At 41.6% G+C, this 22,367-nt stretch overlaps 1 protein-coding gene across 28 annotated transcripts in view; it reads right to left on the reverse strand.

Moving 5' to 3' along the window:
* AFDN (afadin, adherens junction formation factor) overlaps positions 1–13,049 on the reverse strand; it is a 116,698-nt gene extending 103,649 nt beyond the window's left edge. For 8 of the 28 annotated variants that reach the window (XM_038134031.1, XM_038134030.1, XM_038134029.1 and 5 more), the window contains exon 1: positions 12,550–13,047. In XM_038134031.1, coding sequence (XP_037989959.1) covers positions 12,550–12,660 — 111 coding nt within the window. In that variant the 5' untranslated portion in view covers positions 12,661–13,047. Of the gene's footprint in view, positions 1–12,549 lie in introns of all 28 variants that reach the window. The other 20 variants (XR_005256587.1, XM_038134026.1, XM_038134022.1 and 17 more) reach the window with 5 other exon arrangements.
* Between the last annotated feature and the right edge of the window lie 9,318 nt (positions 13,050–22,367).

Below are 22,367 nucleotides of genomic sequence, written 5' to 3' on the forward strand. Positions count from 1 at the left end.
CCTCTTTCTGCCTCTGTAGAAACTAAATTTACAAGTTTTCAACACATTACTTCATGTATCTGCATCACTTTTTCCATCCCACTGTCCTGGAAACATTATAACACAGTGAGAATGTTAGGTGTCTTATATACAAACCAAGACAGTTTATGAAGATGATACAGCTATTTACACGTACAAGCTAAGCATGATCTAAATAAGTATCATCTTAGAATCACAGAATGGCTTGAGTTGCAAGGGACCTTAAAGAGCATCTAGTCCCAACCCTCAATCTTGTAATAGCAACAACTTGGAGAAGCACTCTAAGGGAAAAAAAAAAAAAAAAAGTCGAACCAAGTAATATGGCTCAGTTCCAAACACACTTGAATGACCATTGCCCACTTTCAAGAATTAGACTTAAAATTGCTCATTGCATGAACAAAACGCATCATAAATGTCCTGCTTATAAAACTGGTTTAGACAGATAATCAACATAAGGAAAAGTCAGACTACTACATTATTTTGTAATGGCATATACAAACAGAAAAGCTCTGTAATTAAAGAGAAAAGTCTCCTTGCATACAGCAAGTAAGCAGCTTTTCCCAAAAACAAATGTAGTAAGCTTTAGCAAAACCTAAACTTGAAGGTTTTTTTTTTTTATTTTACCTAAATTTCACATACGTAAATATAGAAAAAAAATGTTGAAATAAACTTAGCACCAATTTTAAAATGCTGTCAACATTTAATGATGTTTACATCAGATGGACATTGGAGGTGGAGAATAAGGCAGAGAAAGGGCTGGTCAAAGCTGAAAGCCATAGTAAAAAGCAGCACACAAATTTAACTGCTACCATGTACTTGTGGTTGCTGTAAAAGTCAGCATCATCAACACCACAGAGCTGGAACAGAATCAAAGATGGACAGTTCTGCGTGGCAGAAGACAGAGCCCCATAACAGCAACCACATGATGGCAGTGATGGCAGTAAGAGGGTCAACACTGCCGCCTTCCTTTCTGTGCCTCAGAAGTGCTGAGAGGTGGGTGAAGAAGGGGCTGCAGAACACAGTGTGTGTGTGCCTCTGAAAGTGATCATCCTCTTTTACAGCTGCTGAGGTGGAAATAGCTTCAGATTACTCACACATCCATCAGCCATGACAAAGAACACTGCTCTTCAACATTTCACTTCATAAATTAAGGATATAAAGCTTTCAGAAATATGTTGGTATCTCACCCTACTTGCAGGTTTCTACTACTACTGATAACATCAAGATATTGCCATAGAAGAAGACGACACAAGGAAAAAGGTGTGTATATCAAGGATCAGAGAAATTGTCCTGACCCTTTTGCAACATACAGAAACATCCTATTTATCCTCAGGATTTGAATAAATTAAGCTCTGCATGCTCTGAGTACCATCCGTATTACCTCTGAGGTAGTTACGAAGGAATTTTTCCCCTTGGTGCAAGATCTCCTTCTCAGCAGCTAAGGAATTCAGTATAAGGTTAATCCAGGAAACTCAGTCTGTCTCTACCGAGCAGATACCCAGAAGAGATGACAGAAGCCAAAAGCCTATTAAAAGGAATCCTCTCCAAAATAAGGGAAAAGTATCTATGGTTATAACAGTATAGCAAGCAAAAAAGCACTCCCTTAGAAGAAAACCCAGGAGTCACAGACATCATCAGCACACAGACTAGCTGGTTATAAACAGGCCCAACTGCAAGGCCACTCCAAAATACAAAGTCCACATGGCGGGTGTACAGGACTTAATGGCTGATCTGTAACCTTGCGGGAAACTTCTCACAGAGGCAGATAATCATAAGGCTGATCTCTGAAGCCAGTGTAGCAGCATGAACACATTTGAAGACTGCTGTAATTGGCATTTTTCCCTGAAAGTAGAAGTTTGGAGCGTCTGGTTTAAGGTTGTGGATGTGAGAGTTTTGGCGCAGAGTGCACGTGGGAGGAAATGAGGGGGGAAAAGGTCTCAGCACAGGTAGAGACCTGAGAGAGCTAGATCAGTACATTTATAATTATATACATGGATATTTATGAGCATCCATACACACAAGAATGTTCAAAGAGCTGGAGACAAATGTGGAACACTGAAGATAAGACAGGCACTTACTTAAGTGCTGAGTTTCAAAAGTTTTTACAAACCACCAGTATCAGAACATTGTACAACACCTGAGCTTCAGCACGAGACAGTCTCACATTGGTACAATGCTACCAATTTTTGTGCTGCCACTTGGCACTTTATCACTCAAAACAAATGAAGACTTCTTTGAGAAGGCAAAGATTTCAAATTTGTCTAATCTATCAAAAATTTGAGATACCAATTTTTTGAGCTCAAACTTAATGCAAGTGAGAAAGCAAATCGTGAAACAAAAGTATTCTGGAGCTTGTCGCAGACTACAAACAATTTACTTACAACAGTAAGAATTAGTAACTCCTTCAGAACATCTAATACTCAAGATACTGAGCCAGTATCAGAATGTTAGGAGACACAGTTGATTATTGCTTCAGAAAATTCTACCCGAATTTTGAACACTGTAAAATTCAAACACTCTAATTTCATCACAGATCCTACTTTACAGGTCACCTTTAGTCAAAAGTTACAGACAGGCAGAAATCAGAAGGCAATAGAAAACTAGATGTTTTACTGTAAATCCTGACAAAGGCTGCAGGAGAGAGACAAACCCTCTCTTCTTTCCTTTTCTTTTCTTCCTATTAAATGGACAGAACACCTGAGGCAGACTGCAAACCCAGCTCATATATTGAAAACTTCCCAGAACTGCAATAATGTCACCACTTTGGGTGGGTTAGGTCTTTGGATGCTGGTAGATGGCTTTGGTGAATAAACCAAAGTAGTCAGTGCATAAAATTACTTCATTGTTCCCTTTTTTTTTTTTTTCCCAGTCTACATATCAGTCCTTATCTGTCTCAAAACAGTTTGCTATAGGCATAACAAGTGAATTTATTGAAATAGTCTTTGCTGCACTATGGCAACAAGAAAAACTCTCATGAAATACTAGATACAGTTTCAGTATTGCTGGACACTTTATCAAAAGTATTACAATACATCTCGCACAAAACAAAGAAGGGCCTTGTTAGAGCATTTCACTGATTTTTAAAAAAGGAAACAGTTGTTTGACTTTTTTTTTTAAGGCTTCAAAAAGCTAAAGAATTAGATCACAAAATGCAGTAATCTTAAGTAATTCCAGTTTTGACCTTCTTCACTATACAGCAAACACTAGACCTAACAGGCAAATCCATCAAAATCAATTAGCAGGACTGAGCAGTGCTTTTATTAGTAAACGTTGTCTTTCCATCACCATTTTCAGATTATTTTCCTTTTCCAGATATGAAAATAAACTATCCTAATCTTTAAACAGCCAGAATCCACAGTGAGTATTAAAGAAGCCTTGAAACTTTCATTCTGTGTACACTGAAAGTAAGTAGCAGCCATGTTCAGTAAGGCTATCACTTTAAGTGGAAACACTTACATGTTTCCCAATAAAACACTCAGCATTCTACAAGAAGTATGCAATGCTTGGATATGATCCGAATGCAGAAAATATTATCAAACTGTACACGGAAGGTGAATACAAACCAGATTTCTCAACATAAAAGAAGTGATATTATGAAAGCCATTTTAGCAATGCAAAGCTTTCTAAAATACAACCTGGTTCAATTTCGTTTGTTTCCACATAGACATTTTACCATCCAGGAAGACACTGTATCACAGGCAGCATTGTCCCACTGTTTTTAAAATTAAGAACATGGCATAATTGTTTTTACTAAAATTGAGAACAACAACAAAATGTTTAAAGGGACCTTTTGAATTTCAAGCTGATGTACTGCTCAAAGTAGAGCACCTTCTGGAGTGCAAAGGGAATGACAGCTTTTCTTGTTTTAGACATTGGGGCAGGGTTTCTTTGTCCTTTGAACTCTTGCCCAATCACAGGTTATCCAACCGCTCCTAATTTTCATTAAGAAGTGAGATTCTGATCACTGATTCTGTTTTTTTAAGCAATACAATATATGTAAAAGCAAAATGTAAATATATGTACAAGCATGACACTGACATCAAATTGTGTATCTTGCCTCTAAGAAAATAGAAGAGTATGGACTGACAAATCAAGTCATCTAACCAAGAGAAAGCTCTACTAAACACATCATGGAGTGCTTGAAAAGTCTATGTACTGAAACCTTAGTTCACAGATACTGCTCTGAGCAACGTACTTTGTCGGCCAAATAAATACTGTTGCCAGATAACTCACTCTTTTTCACACTATAAAAGGTGCTCTCACTACACAGCAGGGCCAGGCCCTCAGACACAATTCACCAAGGGGAAGCCTTAAACCACATAATCAGGAAACTATCATCTATCACTAAGTAGTGAGTTTTTGTGAGAGCTTTCCTATTTCTGAGTTCTAATTACAAGAGTGCAAATTTTCAAAGTAGTAAGAAAAACACTGACCAAATAAAAAACCCCACCCTGCAGCCATTGTTTCAGCCTGCCATCACTCTATAGCAACTAGTACTGTAGTGCATAAAACCCATTCCAAAACATTTACCCAAGAGTTGACCTGGCATTAGGAGTCAAAGCCAAACACATACGCAATCTCCACTTCCATACCAAATCAGCCAGGTTTCTAATATCCTTGAATAGAATCACTATAGCAACTCATATTTTTTAAAGTTATATCTATTTTATATTCTTGTAATAGATAAGTAAAATTAGAAATCCATTTATTATTATTCTTAAGATATACCAAACACCTCTTAATAAAAGCTTAACATTTTCAAAACTAATGAGGTGTAATTTCTGCTCTTCTTAGAAAATCTTTAAAAGAAAAGAAATCTTTAGCTCAGGATTGGTCTATTGCATTTTCAAACTGCAAGAGGTGACATGAACAAACTCACAGGAATGTACACAATTTTATCAGTACAAACTCTTACAGACTCTTCTATTAATATGATGAAATTCAAACACAAATTACAAATTCATGTAACCAAATACAGTTTACATTTAAGTGCAAATTTGAACTTAAAACTATCACCCTATACTGATCTTCTAGATGACAACCCTAGTCCTAGGACTTTTTTCAGTTCTTACAGGATTCAAACTCTAAACAAATCTCCTAGAGTAATGAGTAATCTACAACAAAATTCTGCAAGACAGACCATGGCAATAAAGAGCCGTGTTCTACACAGTTGCATAGAGAAATGAAGCAAGTAGTATCTACACAGAAGGCATCTTCACAGGAGACAAGAATGAGCAAGAGTCAGAGGAATGGCTCCCTAGTAAGAGTATCTGTGCTAGAAGATGATCTGAAGAGAAGCTGTCTGACAGGTGAGCACACAATGGAAGAAGGCAGATCTAGAAAATTTAATTAAATATATAATAACAATAAGTTGATAACCTTGAGGGAAATGCCCATAACAGAAGGAGATGACCATTATCCTGAAGCATTACACAAAATGGTTTTAGCAAGTTACATGTACCTAACACAAGAAAACATCAGTCATGCATAATAAGAAGGTATGAGAAAAGTAGGTGTTGGTTAAAAAAAAAACAAAAACCATACATTGGACTTGGACTTCATGTCAATGTAGATTTTTTTTTTAGTCTTTCTAGAGAACTGAACTAGACAGCAGCAAAAGGCAGAACTGCAATTCAATGACTGAAGGCAACCAACCACATGGAAAACTTATCCCTACACAGAAAAAAGTTAAGTTACAACGTTATACATCTTTATTATGCAAAAGCTCATGAGGCACAATACAGTCCAGGAAGATAATTTGACTGCTACTGCTAGGTCTGAACTACTGCAGAGTTTTATCTCTGTTGACTCAAGTTTTCATCTTTTATTATTAAGCTTCCAGGCAGGGACTGTTACAGAAAAGCAGTAATTTTTACTCACAATTAAAGACCTGAGGGGAAAGAGGAATCTCTGCAAGAAATTTAACCACAATTATGAGCGAAGTCATGCATGCATCCAGAACAACTATCAATTACCTCTTTGGTTTCTCTACCTAACAATCTTAACAGCAGAAATAAACAGGCTTTAGCCTTATCACAAGATGAAATGAGCATCACTCAATATCTATTTTACATGTAAATATTCTTCCTAGCCAAAAATCTTGAAAAATCAACAATTACCTAAATAGTGCTTTACTCAAATACACTTCAGAAGAGGATTCCATTAGCATGAAGTTCACTTTGAAAGACAAAGCAGACACTCCATTACGTATCTGTAATATATGCTAAATTAGACCTCTTAAGTTTATCACAACATTTAGTTTACTAATGCACACTGTGATTCTCAATTCCACCTTCATCAGAACCACTGGTCAAAACAAGGAGTTATTTTCTTTATGCATGTTCTGAATTTTGCACAGCTACCATTTGTTTCCCTTTATTTGTAACAAAGCACAGATACTGACACAAAGACAAACTCAGACTGATTTCTTATAATCTACAGCCTTCCCACAAATACCAGTTCATTTCAACTTTTATCACTTTCCAGCTAAGTTTTAGCTTTTGTTACCCCCTTTAGATGACAAAAGCATCTAGACACAAGAGCAGAAATCCAGTAATTATAAAACTAGGTTTTCCTCAAAAATCATGAAAGTGCCTTCCATTCATCTTGGTTTAACCTCTCTAAAAGAGAAATGGTTTTGACAGAAAAAACACACTTGCACAAACAAAGCAAATCCCTTACATGTCTAGATGACTGGGGGTTTTTCAGCTGAAAAGTAATGCTTGTCAATGGCATTTTAGGCGGGGAACAGATTCACACATCAGGAGGGAATTCTTAAAGCCAGTATGTCTGAATTGAATGGAACTAATTAGCCACTAGCTCAAGAAATAACTTATACAAGGAATATTAGAAGCACAGCCCCTAAAACTTCTTCCTAGAATTATTTTCATTACGTTATGATGTCTGTAAACTGTGGTCAATATCTTATTTCAAACTTATAATTGGGACTCTCTAGAGAGCGCTAAGACTTCATTTGTAATGACTATTCACTTTGACTCAGTTAAAGGAAAACTGGTCTCCAAATACTCCTTCTGAGTACGCACATGAGCAGGCCTGCATCCCTGACTTCTTTTCTCCAACCATTTTAATGCAGAACTAGAGCTCAACAGACTCAGTAAAGTGCAATTAGTAATCCCGAACCTCTAACTAATGCCCCAGTGCTTTTATGTCCTCTTGAACCGTGCCTGCTTAGTGGCAGCAATTCTTTGAAAAACATTCTGCTCACTAAAAAGCACAGGCATCAGTCCTCAGGATTCCAATCACCCTTCCAGACTGACTAAATATTAGTTTAAACATCTGTTGCAAAGAGAGTTTACTTTCCATACCATAGGTTTGGCAAACTTAAAAGGACAGTATTTTCAGATATATTACCAGCTTCTTGAGGTCTATGCAGGATGAAGAGTTGCACTTCAACTACTGAAAGTGGTACAATCCAACTAGTGGAGATGGCACAAGTATTTCTACCATTTAGATGGTATTTCCTTAGCTCCAGACTTGCATTTCCACTACTAGTATCACCCATAACACATGAGATTACCAATTTTAAAAACAGGTCTTGAAAAAGGGTCAGAGCCAGATTTTTAAAAGGGTGAGATCTTTTTGTGGGTGAGCAGATAAACAGGAGGGGGGTTAAAACCTAAAAATTACCATTTCTTATTGCTTTAACTAGATTTAAATAACAAGCTGCATAACTAGCATTAAAAAGCTGTAAGCTTATGTCTTTTCTGTGACACTTAATGAACCAGAACTGAACCCAAAAAGTTCTGAAAAAGACAAAAACTCCATCAGACCTAAAATACCCTGCCATACAGCATAGTGTGCAATATTTTCTGTTAATAGATTGCTCACTTGTATTTAAAGCCAAAGAAAACAATGTAAAACACACTGAATAGACCAAACATACATAACACAACACAAGGAAAGTCAATATTAAAAAAAACCAAAACAAAGCAACCTGGGAAAAAAAAAGCCCCACCTATATTCTGAAGGGTTATTTCTAATACCTTGTTGCTAAGTTTTTTCATACATAAAATAATCAAATACCATGAAGACTTTTGAAATTGCCTTTTTTTTTTTTTAATGATGGCCATTTAAAGTCAAACTCTCAGGAGTTATTCTTTAATGCAAAGCATGTTATTTCTCTAAGGTTTTTGATTAGACCTTTCTGCTTTTGCTGACACAGAGGTATATTAGTCTAGAAAAACATTCTCCATCAGAAAACAAAACTACAACAGATCAATGTTTCTGACAACAATCCCCCAGCCCTTGAGCAATTATTATAAAAAAATCCCACTCGTTCTACAAAGTGTCTCTCAAAATAATTAAATGCAATTCACATTCCTAGTCCAGAAACCATGCTTAGAAAAAACACAACACTTCTCTTCCTCTCATATAACAGCTATGAAAGCATACATTAAAGATGAAACCATTTTTTGTCATCACCAATAATTGTAACACCTAGTTCAGATATGGCATCTTATTAGATGCATTCAAACAGTGATAAATGCATAGTCTACAGTACCACTCCATTCCTTCCTCTCACCCAAAACACCCATGTGCAGTTATTTTATGTAACAATCAACACCAGTTAGCACTTTCATTAAAGGAGGAAGTTGAAAAAGCTAAACTGTATAAATGCAAATAATTTCCTATCTACAAGTTCCCAAAAAAACTCTATGCACTTATTACAAAATCATTCATTCACACTTACTCCTTTTTGAAAACTCTGGGTACTGTAAGCACCCAAGACTTGAATCAAAATCAAACCATCATTTTATCTCCTACTGCAAAAGGTCTAAGTCTTTTCTAAGTCTCTTTACTGTGTTTCTATGCCTGACCAAAAAAAAAAAAAAATTAAAAAAAAAAAAAAGGGAAAAGCATCCACAATACTTGGTAGTACTTGGAACAAGGGCAAGGTGAAACAATTGAAGAAAAGGGTTAACATTCTGCTTCATTCTGAACCTGTAATTTCTCTACAAACGAAAACACAATCCACCCCACCTTCCTCCAAAAAATTCAGTATTTTTTTCAGACTTGCCAAAGTGAGTAGCTGCCTCACATAAGTTAAAGTAGAGACAGTAGAGCTTAATAAAGTTTAAATGATTACCAGTATTACAGACATCTTTAGCAAAGGTCTGTACCCAGCAGCACTCCTGAAACATCATCATTTAAACTTCTGCTAGTAAATGCAGAGTTTTGGTTTTGTTCAATTATAAGTTTCTCAAGCCACAGAGCTTCTCTGAACTACTTTCTGAATAAAAATAATTTTAAAATTTCAGAGTAAAATAGTGCAAATTAACAGGTTTCTCAGAACAGCAACAATGGTTCAAATAGGTAAATATCTAATAAATTTAAAATTACCACTTTGCTCCCAATCATGAGTCCACAAATTACTTCAGTGAAAGCCAGTGAAGATACGAAATCCTCACTCCCAAGCAGTCTTTCAGCTTTCCACGTGATACAGAGAGAGGAATACTCAACTTTGAGCATGAAACACAAAGTTTGTGAAAACACAAAGTTTTCATTCTTGTTTTGCTGGGGTAAAGCACCTCTGAATGACTTAGTTAAGAAAAAGTTAGTAACAGAACTCAACATGCCCTATCCAAGGCTTTTGCTCTTCAATGTCTTATATACTTTAACAATTTCTTCCTGAAGTCTCACAAGAGGCAAGTAAACAAGTAGATCTCTAATCCCTTAGGACTAGTCTACTCAATAAAATATTAACAGGAATTCAAACAGATTAATGTCATGAACCACTTGTCCAAATAAAGCCTCACACATTTGAACTACTTTCAAAATACCACCCAACCTTCAAAACGAAGTCACATTTTACACACTGCAGTAAAGAGAAGAGGATCTAATGGAGTTGGAACAACTGTCTCTCACCAAAGAATTAGACCTTTCAAACTAATACCAAGGTATATCAGCCAGTCGCACTGAATTCCTTTCACTGTCACTGCATAAACTGTCAGAACCCTAGTCAATTTATATTAGATTTCACTTTTCCTTTGCTTTACCAAAAACTCTGAACCCCACTATTAAGGCTGTGATTAGCCCCTCTGAAAATCCTACTTTCTTACATAGGAAAGTTACAAGACAACTCACTTAAACCAGGTTGCTTTCACTGAGGAAATGCCTGAAGAACCACTACAAGGCATCAACTCTACTGATACATGCAACCAGCAGCTCCTGGATGACAGTCTGCATTTTGGGCCACAAAATTAACTCAGCAGGCCAACAACTGTAACTACGCCTGGACAGCTTAAAATGATTCAGTTTGACTCAGCTCAGGCACACACAGCCAAAAGTCATATCCAGGTTACTGCATCTTCACAGATGCCAGACTTGCTGCAGTCCCTACAAAAAGCAAGATATGCCTTATGATCAAGCTGAGCCTGGAAAAACAGGGAAACAACAGAGGATTGTCACTTCTCAAGCAGTCTAGTAAAAGGGCTTTCATTTAAGCTGATAAACAGTACAAATGTGAATCACACCATGATCTAGGTTGAAAATATCGCCAAAATTGTGTCAGCTCAGGGTAAGAGTGAAAATAAATGTGAACATTTGTAAGTGTAATTATCTGGAAAGAAAACATACTTAATCTATGAAATTGTTACCTGCTGCCAGTTTGATGTAAACTCACCTGCAGTCTTATCAAATGCTTTTAGAACTAGTAGGCTAAAGAGCTCATACATTCAAGGATATTATGCATGCACTTCATTTTTTACATTCAGTAGTTCAACTGAAATGTCATCACTGACAGTGGTGAGTATGCTCCTATACAGGTTCAGAGGCTTAAGTGCAGAAGTGTGGAGTGAATGCAAGTAAAATTATTTTTTCTTTCAATAACAACTATAATGAAGCTGGTGACTTTTGTGCAAACTCTAGTTAACTACAATAATAATTATGCATGGCTGACCTGAAGAAGGTATGATTTGTTAAACTACTCACTAACAAAACCACGGAAGCACACTCTGCCATAAACACAAAGAAGACAGGCTGGAGTTAGGATGTACTGGGAATGGACAAACACATCAACAAAACAAAAAGTTCAGCCACAGGCAGTTAGCAGCCAACCTGCAATTCCAAAAAGACTGCTATGTTCTCAAACACAGTCATGAAAGCTTCTTGACACTGGCTTCAGCCCAATTTTTTGAGACAGTGACTGTCAACCAACAATGACATGGTTAAAATCTAAGCAATGCAAAGAACTCTAATTACGATAAATCTTGAAAGATGTAGGGAATAATCCAAGAAAACCTTCATCTTCGTGTTCAAGAAACTGTCTGCAATGAGCAGAACTGAAAATACCCGAAGGTGTCGTAGTTCCTAATCTTAGAATTGCTTTCAACACTTTTTCGTGGCTCTGCTAGCAGTCAGCACCTAGGTGCAGAACAGGAGCCAGCTCCAAGACCAAGCCAACGTGATTTCTCAGAGGCTTCTGTTAATAAACAACCAGGGCCAGGCCAAGAGCAAGTGTGAATTTCCTCCTTTTCCCCAGGAACACGCACATGATCAGCCTCCACCCTCCAAGCAGGGAGCCCGCTGTCACACACAAACAGGGCTGTAACCTGCGTCCCCAGCCCTCCCCCTACCCCCCCTCGCCGCTTTCAAACCAGACGCGCAGCACGAACCAGCCAAAGGGAACATGACAAGGGGCAGCGGGAGGGTGTGGTTTGACTATTACATTTTTATTTTTTTTTAAAAAGGACAAAACCCAGCCTCTCTAGGCCATCAGAAACACCCACTTCATTAGGCAGAAATTACCCGCTGTGTTTTTCCAGTACAACATGTGAACTCGGGTCTACGAACCTGCTCCTGGTATTTACTTTAGGCGGCGGGCTGGCAGCCTGCAGGCTCGGAGAGCCAAGGCTCCGTCCGTCACGCCCTGGGAAAGCCACTCCGGGGATTGCACCAGCAACCCGGAGAGCCGCCGGACTATAAACGGCAGGTTGCTTTGTAAGAGGCGCCTTGTGCACAAAGACGAATATTTAAAGAAACAAACACGCTAGCAACAAAAAAAGCGCCCAGCACCGGGCTTCTCAATCCTCCTCCACCAGCCGCCTGTATGTACTGTTAAAGTCACAGACAGACACAAAAAAACCCCCACGGAGGTACCGGGCGTCGGGCTCGGGACGGGGGCAGCTCCTGTATTCTCGCCCTTGCCCGCTCCCTTTCGCCACCTCCATCTCCCAGCGGGTTTCTCCCCCGCCTCGGTGCCGCCTGTCCCGCGGGGTCAGGCCGGCATGTGCCTGCGGGAGGGAACAGCGGGAGGAGGGGAGGGCTCCGGCCCTGCGCTCCCTTCCTCTCCCCGGCCGCTGCAACCTGCCTTTACCCGGGCACGGCGAGGGGCCCTCGCTGCCCACGGAGGAGCGGAGCCCCGGCCGCGGACAGCGCAGCAGCGCCCGTGTCCGAGCCGCCGGCCGGGGCGGGGGGCGGCGCGGGAGCCCGGCTGCCGCGGGGCGCGGCCTGGCCCGGGCGCGGCGTCTCACCGGGCCGGCCGGGCGGGAGGCCCTCGCCGGGGTCGCTCACCTCGGTGGGGTCGCTGATCTCGAACAGGTCCAGCCGGTTCGCGTTCCAGTGGTTGATGATGTCGGCGAGTTTGCGCCGCTCCTCCTCCCGGCTGCCGCCGCCGCCCGACATCCTCGCTGAGCCCGCCGCCGGGGAGCCGAGCCGGGGCCGGGGCCAGGCCCTCTCAGCCGAGCCCCGGACGGAGCGGGGGGTCCCTCAGTCCCGGCCGGGCAGGGGAGGGACCGGCTCTCCCCGCGGCCGCTGCCGGCTCGGGCGCCGCGGAAACGCCCCGGGATCGTGCCGCCGACAGCGATCGGCCCCGGCGGACAGTGGGGAAGGAGAGAAAGAAAAGGGGGAAGGGCGGGCAGGGGGCGGGGAGGAAAAGGAAGGATGCCCCGGCTCGGCAGCGCCCGCCGTATCTCCCCGCTCGGCAGCGCCTGTGGCCGCTCGCCTGCCCTGAGCCGAGCGAAGCCGCCGCTGCCGCCGCCTTTCTCCGCCCCGGGATCGCCCTCCCCTCGCTCTCTCCCTCACACACCGGCCGTGCGCGCCCCCGCCCGGCCGCCCGCCCTCCTCCTCCCCTTCCCGGGCGTGTGCGCGCCTGCGCGCGCTCCCGGCGGCCGTCGCCTCCCGCCGGCGTGCGCCTCCGGAGAGTGCCCTCCGCGTCCCGCCTTCTCCTCTCGCTGCCCGGCTCCCGCCGGCGAGGGGAGGTGGCCGGGCCTGGCGGTGGCCGGGGCGGGGCGAGGCGAGGCAAGGTGCAGCGGGAGTCCCCGCCCGGCGGCCGGGTCAGCGCGGCCCAGCGGAGAGCGCGGTGCCGGCAGGAGGCTCCGCGGGAGAAGCGGCAGGAGCCCCGGGCGCCGCCTTAGCGCGGGGCCCGCGGTCGGGCTGCGGCACCAACAAAGAGCCGCCGCGGCCGCGGGAACAAAGACCCTGCGGGCGGATCCCGGCGCGGCCCCGCCGTAGCTTCCCCGCGCTAAGGCGGGCGGAATGCCGCCGCTGCCCAGCCCTCCCTGCCCGCGGGCGGCGGTCGGGGCGCACGGCCCGGGGGGTGGCTCCAGGTCAAGGCCGCCCCCTCGCCCTGCGGTCCCCGGGTCGCCGCGGTGCTTCGGCGTCTTCCCGGCACAGCCAAGGGAGCGACGCTCCGCTGCTGCCCCGGTCGCTGCTGCGTTCGATAATGGTTATGGAGTGCCTTGGGAGCGCCGCGTGGAAGGAATTGTCTAAAAAGGCTGTATTGACAGAGATTTCCACAGCTCGAGATAAACCTGATAAGAAGTTAAAGTATCAGACACGTTTTAATGGATTTTAGACACGTTTTTCTGTGGTTTCTCACAAAACGTGTCGGTTGGCCTTACAAGGCATCGCCCATTGTGTAGACGTTGGAATTCAGTCCAGCTCTGGGGGGTTGGCTTTGTTTCTTAACCCGCAGAAGTAATGCATCCTGATAGTTCAGCGGTCATGTTTGTTGTGCTTTGGGCATCCTCTGAAGCTTAGTACTTGAACAATCCTGTTTGTCCAAGTGTGTATCTTTTTTGGTTTCTTCGAGTGGTTAAAAAGGGGGAACTACTGTTTCCTTTTAGCATACCTAGCAAAGTATTTCAAGTTCCTCTTTGCTGAGGCAGTTCAGAGGAGTGACTTTTGCTGATGAAGTTTTGATTTGGCTGGGTTATTTAAAGAAGGAGATTCCTCAGAGGCCTTGTCTACATTAAGCAATTAAATTATTGTTTTTATCCAGTAGTACAGCACCTGTATGTATAACTACCAGAAGTTCTGGTTTTACAGGTGAAGGTCAGTTATACTTTTGCCCTACATATGTAACTGTGCCATATTCAGGCTTTCCAGTTCCAAGGGCGGAAGGGATTCTATTTCTTGGGTCCCAGAATTTCGGAGGTGTTGAAAGCCTGTCTGAGCCCTTGGAGAACTTAGTGGGAGTCAGGGGAGACACACAAAACCTCAAGTTCTTGTAGTGCCGTCATACTAAAGCTGTGCTGTATTCCTTTTAGATGTAAAGTGTAGAGAAAAGGGAAAATCAGACATAACCCTTCTTACATAAAAGGAAGGGGGAAAAAAGCCTGATTTTTTTTTCCCAAATCCAGAGAGTGCTACTGGATGTTTTGCAATGCCTCCCAGAAACCAAGTATCACATCTGTGATGTGATAGCTCACTACCCAAGGCAGATATCTCCGTGCTGTGTCACAGATGACATTTGCAGAATGTTGTGCTGGTTTCTATGCTTGGTTCTGTCTGCATATTGGTGAAATGGGTTGGTTCAGTTCACAGGGGGAGAAACAGTGGCTGTATTGCTTCAGGATTAGAAAGGAAACTTAAGTACAGAGTGTGCATACATCAACATTTTGCTGTTACAAGCTGCATAGATAAAATTGTTTTCCTAGGGAAAAGAGGTGGTTGCTCTGGGAAAACTGGCTACTGAAAGTAGTTGATTTAGCGTTGCTGGCATGCCTGGGTTTTCAAATGCCAGGGAGCACCAGGAATGAAATTATCACTGTGCTGGATCCACACGGTGGATATAATCAGCTGAGAATTTATTTATTTCTATTTGAACTGTGTCTAGTCAGCATTTCTAAACCATAGCTAGACTCCAGCCTGGATACAAACAAATCCTTCAAACGGAGCAGAATTGGAGCAGGCTCCTAATGTTTAGATGTGACTTCTCAGAAATCCCGAGTGACTACAATGTATTTCTGCGTAGCAGGAGCAGTGGAAATGCTACTGATGGTCAGATACCAGCAGCAACTATGCTGATGATTAATTCTGCCATGATCTGGTCAGTGCTGAAGCAGCATTGGAAGAAACTAGGCCTGCTTGTACCTGCTGAACAAGTTGTTGCCACCAACAGTCAAATGACAGCATCTTTAGTACAGAGTCAGGATTTAAGAAAAATACTCATGTAGACAAAAATTTAGATGTCTGAGTGAACCAGCAGGACCAACATATAGAGACTGTACTGTGGAAGATAAAACATAAGCCCTGATTTCCTTGGAAAAGCAACTGTGCAGGGAACTAAAGCATTAAATTACAGTGTACCAGCTAGTTTTCTGTGGAAAATGTGTGCTGTTTCACTTGCAGTCCCTATTGCAGTTTTTTCAAAGGGCCATTGCAATGAGAAGTAAAACAGCTGCTGTAAAGCCTAGAAAGTGACATGATTCCTGTGAACAATTGTAAAAAAAATTAGAGATATTTATGAATGGAAAGCATTACATTTATAAAATGTATTATAAACAGGATTGTGTGTTTGACTGTCATCAAGGCATCTTCTGTTTAAGGTAATGCATAAAGTTACTTGAAACCATTAAATTAAATTCTCCTATCTATTCTTTGTGAGATTTTTATCATTTACACAGTCAGAAAATCCTATTGAGGAGTTTCCAATTCAGACTATCATTCCTGCAGGTATGCCCACTGAAGCTGGTGGCAGAGTTAGATTCAAGTCCTTAGAAGATCACACGCTTGATAAGAAATTATGGAGTAAGTGAAGCAAAAGAATGGGAAACAAAAACTGCTTTCCTTGCAAGTGATGGTAATTTTTTAAAAATTTCTTTTCTTGCTGAACAGTGTTCTTTTCCAAGGTGCTAAAGATAACTAAGGTACTGTAAGCTATTATTCTGATTGTTTGTTCAGCACTCAATATTTAATATGCATTTTACAGAACAAATAAGATAAATGCCCTTCCCTGTAGAGCTTGCAAGCTAAATTTTGTCACAGGGGAGAGCACCAACTAGAAGAGAAGACCATAAAGAAGAAACATAGATATACAAGGAAGGCTTTACAATCCTCTTCATTCCCTGGACATCACAAAGTCACAAGTGCCCATGTGATTACCAGCCACAAGGGTCTGTCTGCTGTCTGTGCAGCTCCTCTCATTAATCACATTGGCATATGTTGGTCCCAGTGGGATCTGATGGTTATGAGCAACAACCACGTACAGGATCCCTTTACTTCTGCTCCTTGGCTAGTGCAGCCCATGCAAACAGTTCTCCTGTATCGGGAAGGCTTGAATGAAGGCAGGGTCATGCTCTACTGGTCTCCTGGCCGCTTGCCAGCTGCCCATATGGTTGCCAGAATGCAGCATTAATTTTCCGAGGCTGCATGCATCTGATGTATAGTGCCACGCTGTGTAAGTCAGTGCACTACTGAAAGTTATAAATTCATATGTAAGACCAAAATTATTAAAGTAACCCTTCTCATGGCTTCCCAAGCGTGCATGTGTTTTGAGAGCAGAGGTACCAGAGCTGTAATTTGGCATAATGCAGTGCAAAACCTTATGTTAGAGCAACATTAACAAACTTGGGTCATCAAACTGCAGTCTCTACATAGATGACACACCCACTGAGGAAAATGAATTATCTAGAATAAGGATTGCAGCTTGGACACTATAAGCACACATAAATCAGGGAAAGAAAAGAAGTTTTTTAATGCACCATTATCTCACCTAGAAGAATTGCACTCACTGTGTACATCAAAGTATCAATTTCATACCTGAACTGGTAAACCTAGTATATACAGGCTATGTGAGCAAATTCACGTTACATGAAAAACCTTTACTATGTGCTTAGTTCATGCTTTTCTTACTGTATTAATACAGAAGCCTATATTTAATAACCTTGACCTCTTTGAAATACAAGTAAGAGGGGAAAAACAGAGGAAGTGTAGCAAGTTATGTAATTGGGTTTTGGAAATCTTTAGGTTTTTCAGTTCAATTATCCTCGCTCTATTTTTAGGGAGGGGCGAGCACAGAACTGTATAAAATGGCAGCTATCTTAATAAATATATCTTACTTTTTGGTTTCTGTATGGATGAAAACTGTCAAGAAACTTCCCTTAAGGAAGGTGCTTAATTTTTATTATGTATTGGTCTTTCAAAGTAATTTATTAGTAAATACTTCCTGGATCAAAATATCTAGAGTTATATTTGTACTAATGAAATAGGCAATGTAAGGACCTTTCTCTAGCCCTACAGCCAGCTGACCTAGCTTGACCACCTCTATGGTTTAAAATTGTTTTAGCTCTAAAATAGAGTGGCTGTGTGCAAATTGCCCGCTGGAGAGGTCGCTGGCACATGCTCTTTCCTAGTCCGTGCCCAGGAGTTGTCTATGAGCTATCCATTTCACAGCCAGACTTTGCTAACCACTTAACTTACAGATAGTTGGGCATAAAGAAGTGGATCTGGATGCTGAAATGGCCCAGGGGACCATTTAGCAGTAGAGAGAGAGCCTGGAAGCTCTTCTTGTGCATCTGGCTTCAAGGCAGGGTCCTCTGCAGGATGGGGTGCTCAGGCATACCTATGTTTGTAGGCTCAGAGCCCAGACAGCTTTTGTCCTGTCTTTGCTGAACTGTGCTGTGATCTGTGTTCAGCAAGGTGGATGAGAGTCTGACTGTCTTGTAGCACATGGGCATTCAGGTTGACTTCAGCAAGATGTGTGTTTGTCCTCAGGTGAACAGCTCTTGGAAATCAGAAGCACATGGGAAGAGAGGTGGGTCCCAGTAAGAGGTTACCACTCAGTGTTATCCTAATACTACAATATCTCCTGGATTCATTTTCAGATAAATACTGACTGTTTTTCTTGAAAACTCTTTACATCCAGGGAGTGCTTTTTTCAAAGCAGAAGTATAGAGGAGAGATTTAATGACTGGTATACACTGATATTAGATTATCAGATGATATCTCCTGGTCTTTTCCAATATAACTAAAATGAAATCAGTTAAAGCAAAGTTCAGCGCTGCTGCAGGTATGAAGAAAAGCTTTCTGATGGTTTTTATTTTTAATTGCAGATCTCTACTTTAAAGTATTTTCTTGCTAACTGCTGTGTTGTGAAAGAAGCTGAGAAATTGGCTGACCATAAGAAATAGAGTCTATGTAAAATTCTCAAGTGGACCATGTACATAAACTGACACCTCTTGTCTCCAGAAGTTTAGCTAGTCTGTCTGTGGTATACAGCATTATTTTTTTAAATAGTAGAGATTCTTAGGTAGAAGTTATTATGCATTTCTTTTAGGCTGAGGGTAGCCTTCCAACCAGCAGTCCAGACTAGGCTATTAGTTACAACAATGTGTAATCATTTCAGGGTTCTTTGAGCATGATGTAGTGGGTGTTTGGTCATGTAATTAACCTCCTGCCATTGGCCTCACATTATCTCCACCCTATAATTACTTGACTGAAAAAATAACACCTTTCAAAGCATACATTGTATAGAAAATTAAAAGAGCATTAATTTTAATCTTCCTTCACACTGACACGATGAATATAACTCCTATGTACATTTCACTTATTAGTAGAAGTCGTTTGGCCACATCTGAGCACTTTTTGTTGGAAAAGTTTGGTTTGGGAGCAAACTGGGTCAACATGCTCTTGGCTTTTTTGTTTTTATTTCACTTTTTTAGAACAAGTCCAAAAGCACCAAGAGGATTTTCATGCAGAAATATGCAGTGAGCTGAAAATGTAATGGATATTCATTTCTTTGGTCCAGCAATTGCATTTCTTTTAACTCAATATGCGTGAGTTCTGTATGTAGAGAGCTTCAGCCTTAAAACAAATACTTCAGAAAGCTTCTAAGTGAAACATTAATGTAAACCTGTGAAATGAAAGCAAAAAAAAAAAAAAAAAGGTCAGTCTTCCCCTCCTCAAGTTTTCCATAGTAATGCTTCTGCATTTTGGAGACCTTCATCCTGAACAAGTATGAAATAAAAAGATTTGGAGGAGTTTGTATGTACAAATGAAAAGTAACAGAAAGCACCAGGGAACTCCTGTGTAGAAACCTGGAGTGGGATTTATATTAGCTAACCCGAATTGTTTAAAACTTACAACAAGAGGGTAAGTATAGACCCCTCTATAGGTAATGCAGACAGCAATTGACACATATCTGGTGGCAAGATTAAACCATAATTTTAGAAGGCTACAGGGAAGTGAGATGAATCCTCCTTTAAAGGTTATTCTGCTATCCCCCATTTTCCTCAGAGCTTTAGTCTGTTTATTTTGGCATAGGCTACACCTCCCAGCCCTCCATTGCTGTAGCAAATTATGCTATTTTTCTATCAGGCATGGCACAACTGTATTGATCATCTCATTTACATGAAGACCAGTCTCTCCATCTGTGTTAAACCAAATGTTGCAAACTCAATGAAGGACCTGGGTTTCAATTTACAGGTGTCTCAGCTCAGCCCTGCCCAACTGGGTAAAGAAGGAAGTAGCCATAGGGGGCATATTAGGAAATAGATTAACACTGCATAAATAGAGCTACCTGGGCTACATTTTAAAGCATGTCCTTTTCAGGTGGCTAGACTTATCCAGGTGAAATTCTTTTCTGTTTCACCTCCTGGACAGCTCTCTGTGACATCTGTGCTCAATACCACATCTGCCAGCACAGGAATACTCAGCAACTTTGAAACAATGGAGCCTTAACTCTTCTCTGTGAGATCAACCTTTAATACCAAATTGTGCTTTTTTTAATTGCTATTTTTTCTCAGTCAGATGCCCTCACCTTTATCCCATGCCACTCCTTTATTGTGGGAATACACCCAGCCAAAATCACCAAGGTATTTCCTTGGTGATTTTTTTCCACAGCACAGACCTTTCTAAATTCACTACAGTTGTGAAGTTTGTCAAGTACTAACATATGGATAATGCACTTGCTGTGGTGTGACCTCTGTTTGCTATGTTAACCACAATCCTCACATTTTTACCCTGTTTTCCACACATTTCCCCTCTCTGATTGGTCATTATATTCCTTTGTATGTTACTGTGTTTCAGTAGGTGCTGGGATTTGCGTATTGGTTTGAGGCAGGGACCAATTTTTTGTGTACATGTAGCAGTTAGCAGAGCTCAGAACAGTAGGGGAAGGTTGCATCACCATGTGATTAATATTAAAGCTTGTTGGAAAGCAAGTGGCGCTACCAGACCCTGGTACAATAAACATCAGTATTTTGTATCCTTGGCTCTCTCTCCCATGAGTGCAATTTTGTACAGTAACAGGGAATGGAAAAATCAGACCATCTCCTGGCCAGTACAGTCAGGCTGACACAATAGCAGCTACATCTTGCTGTTAGTGACCCTGGTAGGTCAGTTAAGAAATGTGTAAGAGTGTCCTTACTCAATGTTATCCAGCAAGGCACTGCGGAATTTATTCACTTAAAAAAATTCTAAATACAGCTTACTCTACCTTGTAAGCACCTTCAGGGTCAACACCTCCCAGACAAACTTTCCCAAATGCAGTTTTTCTAAGTGCAAAATTTGTTCCTACATTGTTTTCATATTGTAAAAGTGTATTTAGGTGTTACTAGATGAAAAAGAAAACCAAGCCATAAACAGTTTGAAGTAGATATGACACAAAGAAAGTACCTTTGCCAAGGCATATATCTCAAGGAAGTTCATTCAGATCTGACCCTACAGGCCAATCAAATGAGAAATCAAAAATTCAAAGATGACTATAGACAAAGATTATGGAGGAGTACAGCTCTGTAAGTGAAGGATCTCCTGAATTACATTACTTCTACATTTCAAAATGGGAAGACAGTACTTTCTTGCTTTCTGACTAAAGTTAGAAACACATGCACAGAAATAGGCACCTAGATTAATGACCTGTTTTCCAAAATGTCATCAATTCCTAGTCATCAAAGGCACCTTCGAGTCTTCATTTACAAATTTAGACCACGAGGCTTGAAAAATGTGTCCTTTTCCTCCCAACAGCCCCTATCTGAATATGGGAATTCAAGAGAAAGGCAAAATTGCTTCACCTGACATGGTTATGGCAGATGGATGTAAACTGCTTAGTGTGACAAATCACCGGTGTCTGGAGGCACTGCTCTGAAGCAGGGGTATGCTGCCAGGCTGTGGGTTTTCCCTTTTAGGGGCTCTGCCTGCTCAGCCCTGGCCCCAGCTGCTCTGGGCCCATGGATGCTCTGCTCACTGCCATGTATTCCCATGGGGCTGCATTGGCTGCTTTGCCTGTTGCTAGCAAGGATGCAGCAGGGAGCTCTGCAAACCTCACTGAGCATGATGCTGAGCCAAGGGGTCAGTCTGGTAGACCTCTTTGCTGCCAGGGTATGCTGCTAGCAGCATTTTACAGCTAGGACAGTGTAGTCATCCCAAGACATGGGCAGTTCAGTATGAGTAAGGGTGTTTTGAAGTCCCAAGCCTATATTGGGTTTCTATGCAGTTATTGACCTTAATCTGACATTGTCTTGTGAGAAGGCAGTATGAAAAGATTACAGCTCCTTCTCGCTATAACTTTTGATTTACAGTGAACTTAGTTAGCTTCATCTGCTAAGGAGACAATATAAAATGCTCTGCTGCAGGCATGGACTGTGGCACAAGTGCCACTGTGAAGAGGGAGCAATGGAAAAACTCATCTGTATGAGGGAGAATGAGCAGCAGATTTGTTCTGGCTTGTTTAATGCAAACTGTAGAATTTAATTCAGCTGGTCTTTAGAGTAATTCAGTGACTTACATTTGGTGAAGTCCCATCTTTCATAACAGCTTGAACTCAAGACGGCAAGAGACAGAGGATAAAGAACCTCATGGGGTTTGTTCCAGCCATTAATCATCCTTGCTGCTGAGAGATGCATCGTCTCCAATGTGCCCAAATCCAACTTCCAGGCACTAGTACTTGTCACGCTTCTCTGTTTTGTTGAATAGCCCTTTGGTACATTCTGTTTTCTCTCTTTTAAGGCACTCATATCTTACCTGCTGGTTTAAAGAGACATCAATTTATCTTCTTTTTAACAAGCTAAACAGACAACCCTCTCTCTCACCATAACACATTTTTTCTAGCTTGGAAGTAAGCACTAAGATTGTTCACTGCACTTGCAAGCACATTTTGACTTTTCAGAAAG

Source organism: Motacilla alba, chromosome 3 (assembly GCF_015832195.1).
Source record: "Motacilla alba alba isolate MOTALB_02 chromosome 3, Motacilla_alba_V1.0_pri, whole genome shotgun sequence".
Taxonomy (NCBI): domain Eukaryota; kingdom Metazoa; phylum Chordata; class Aves; order Passeriformes; family Motacillidae; genus Motacilla; species Motacilla alba.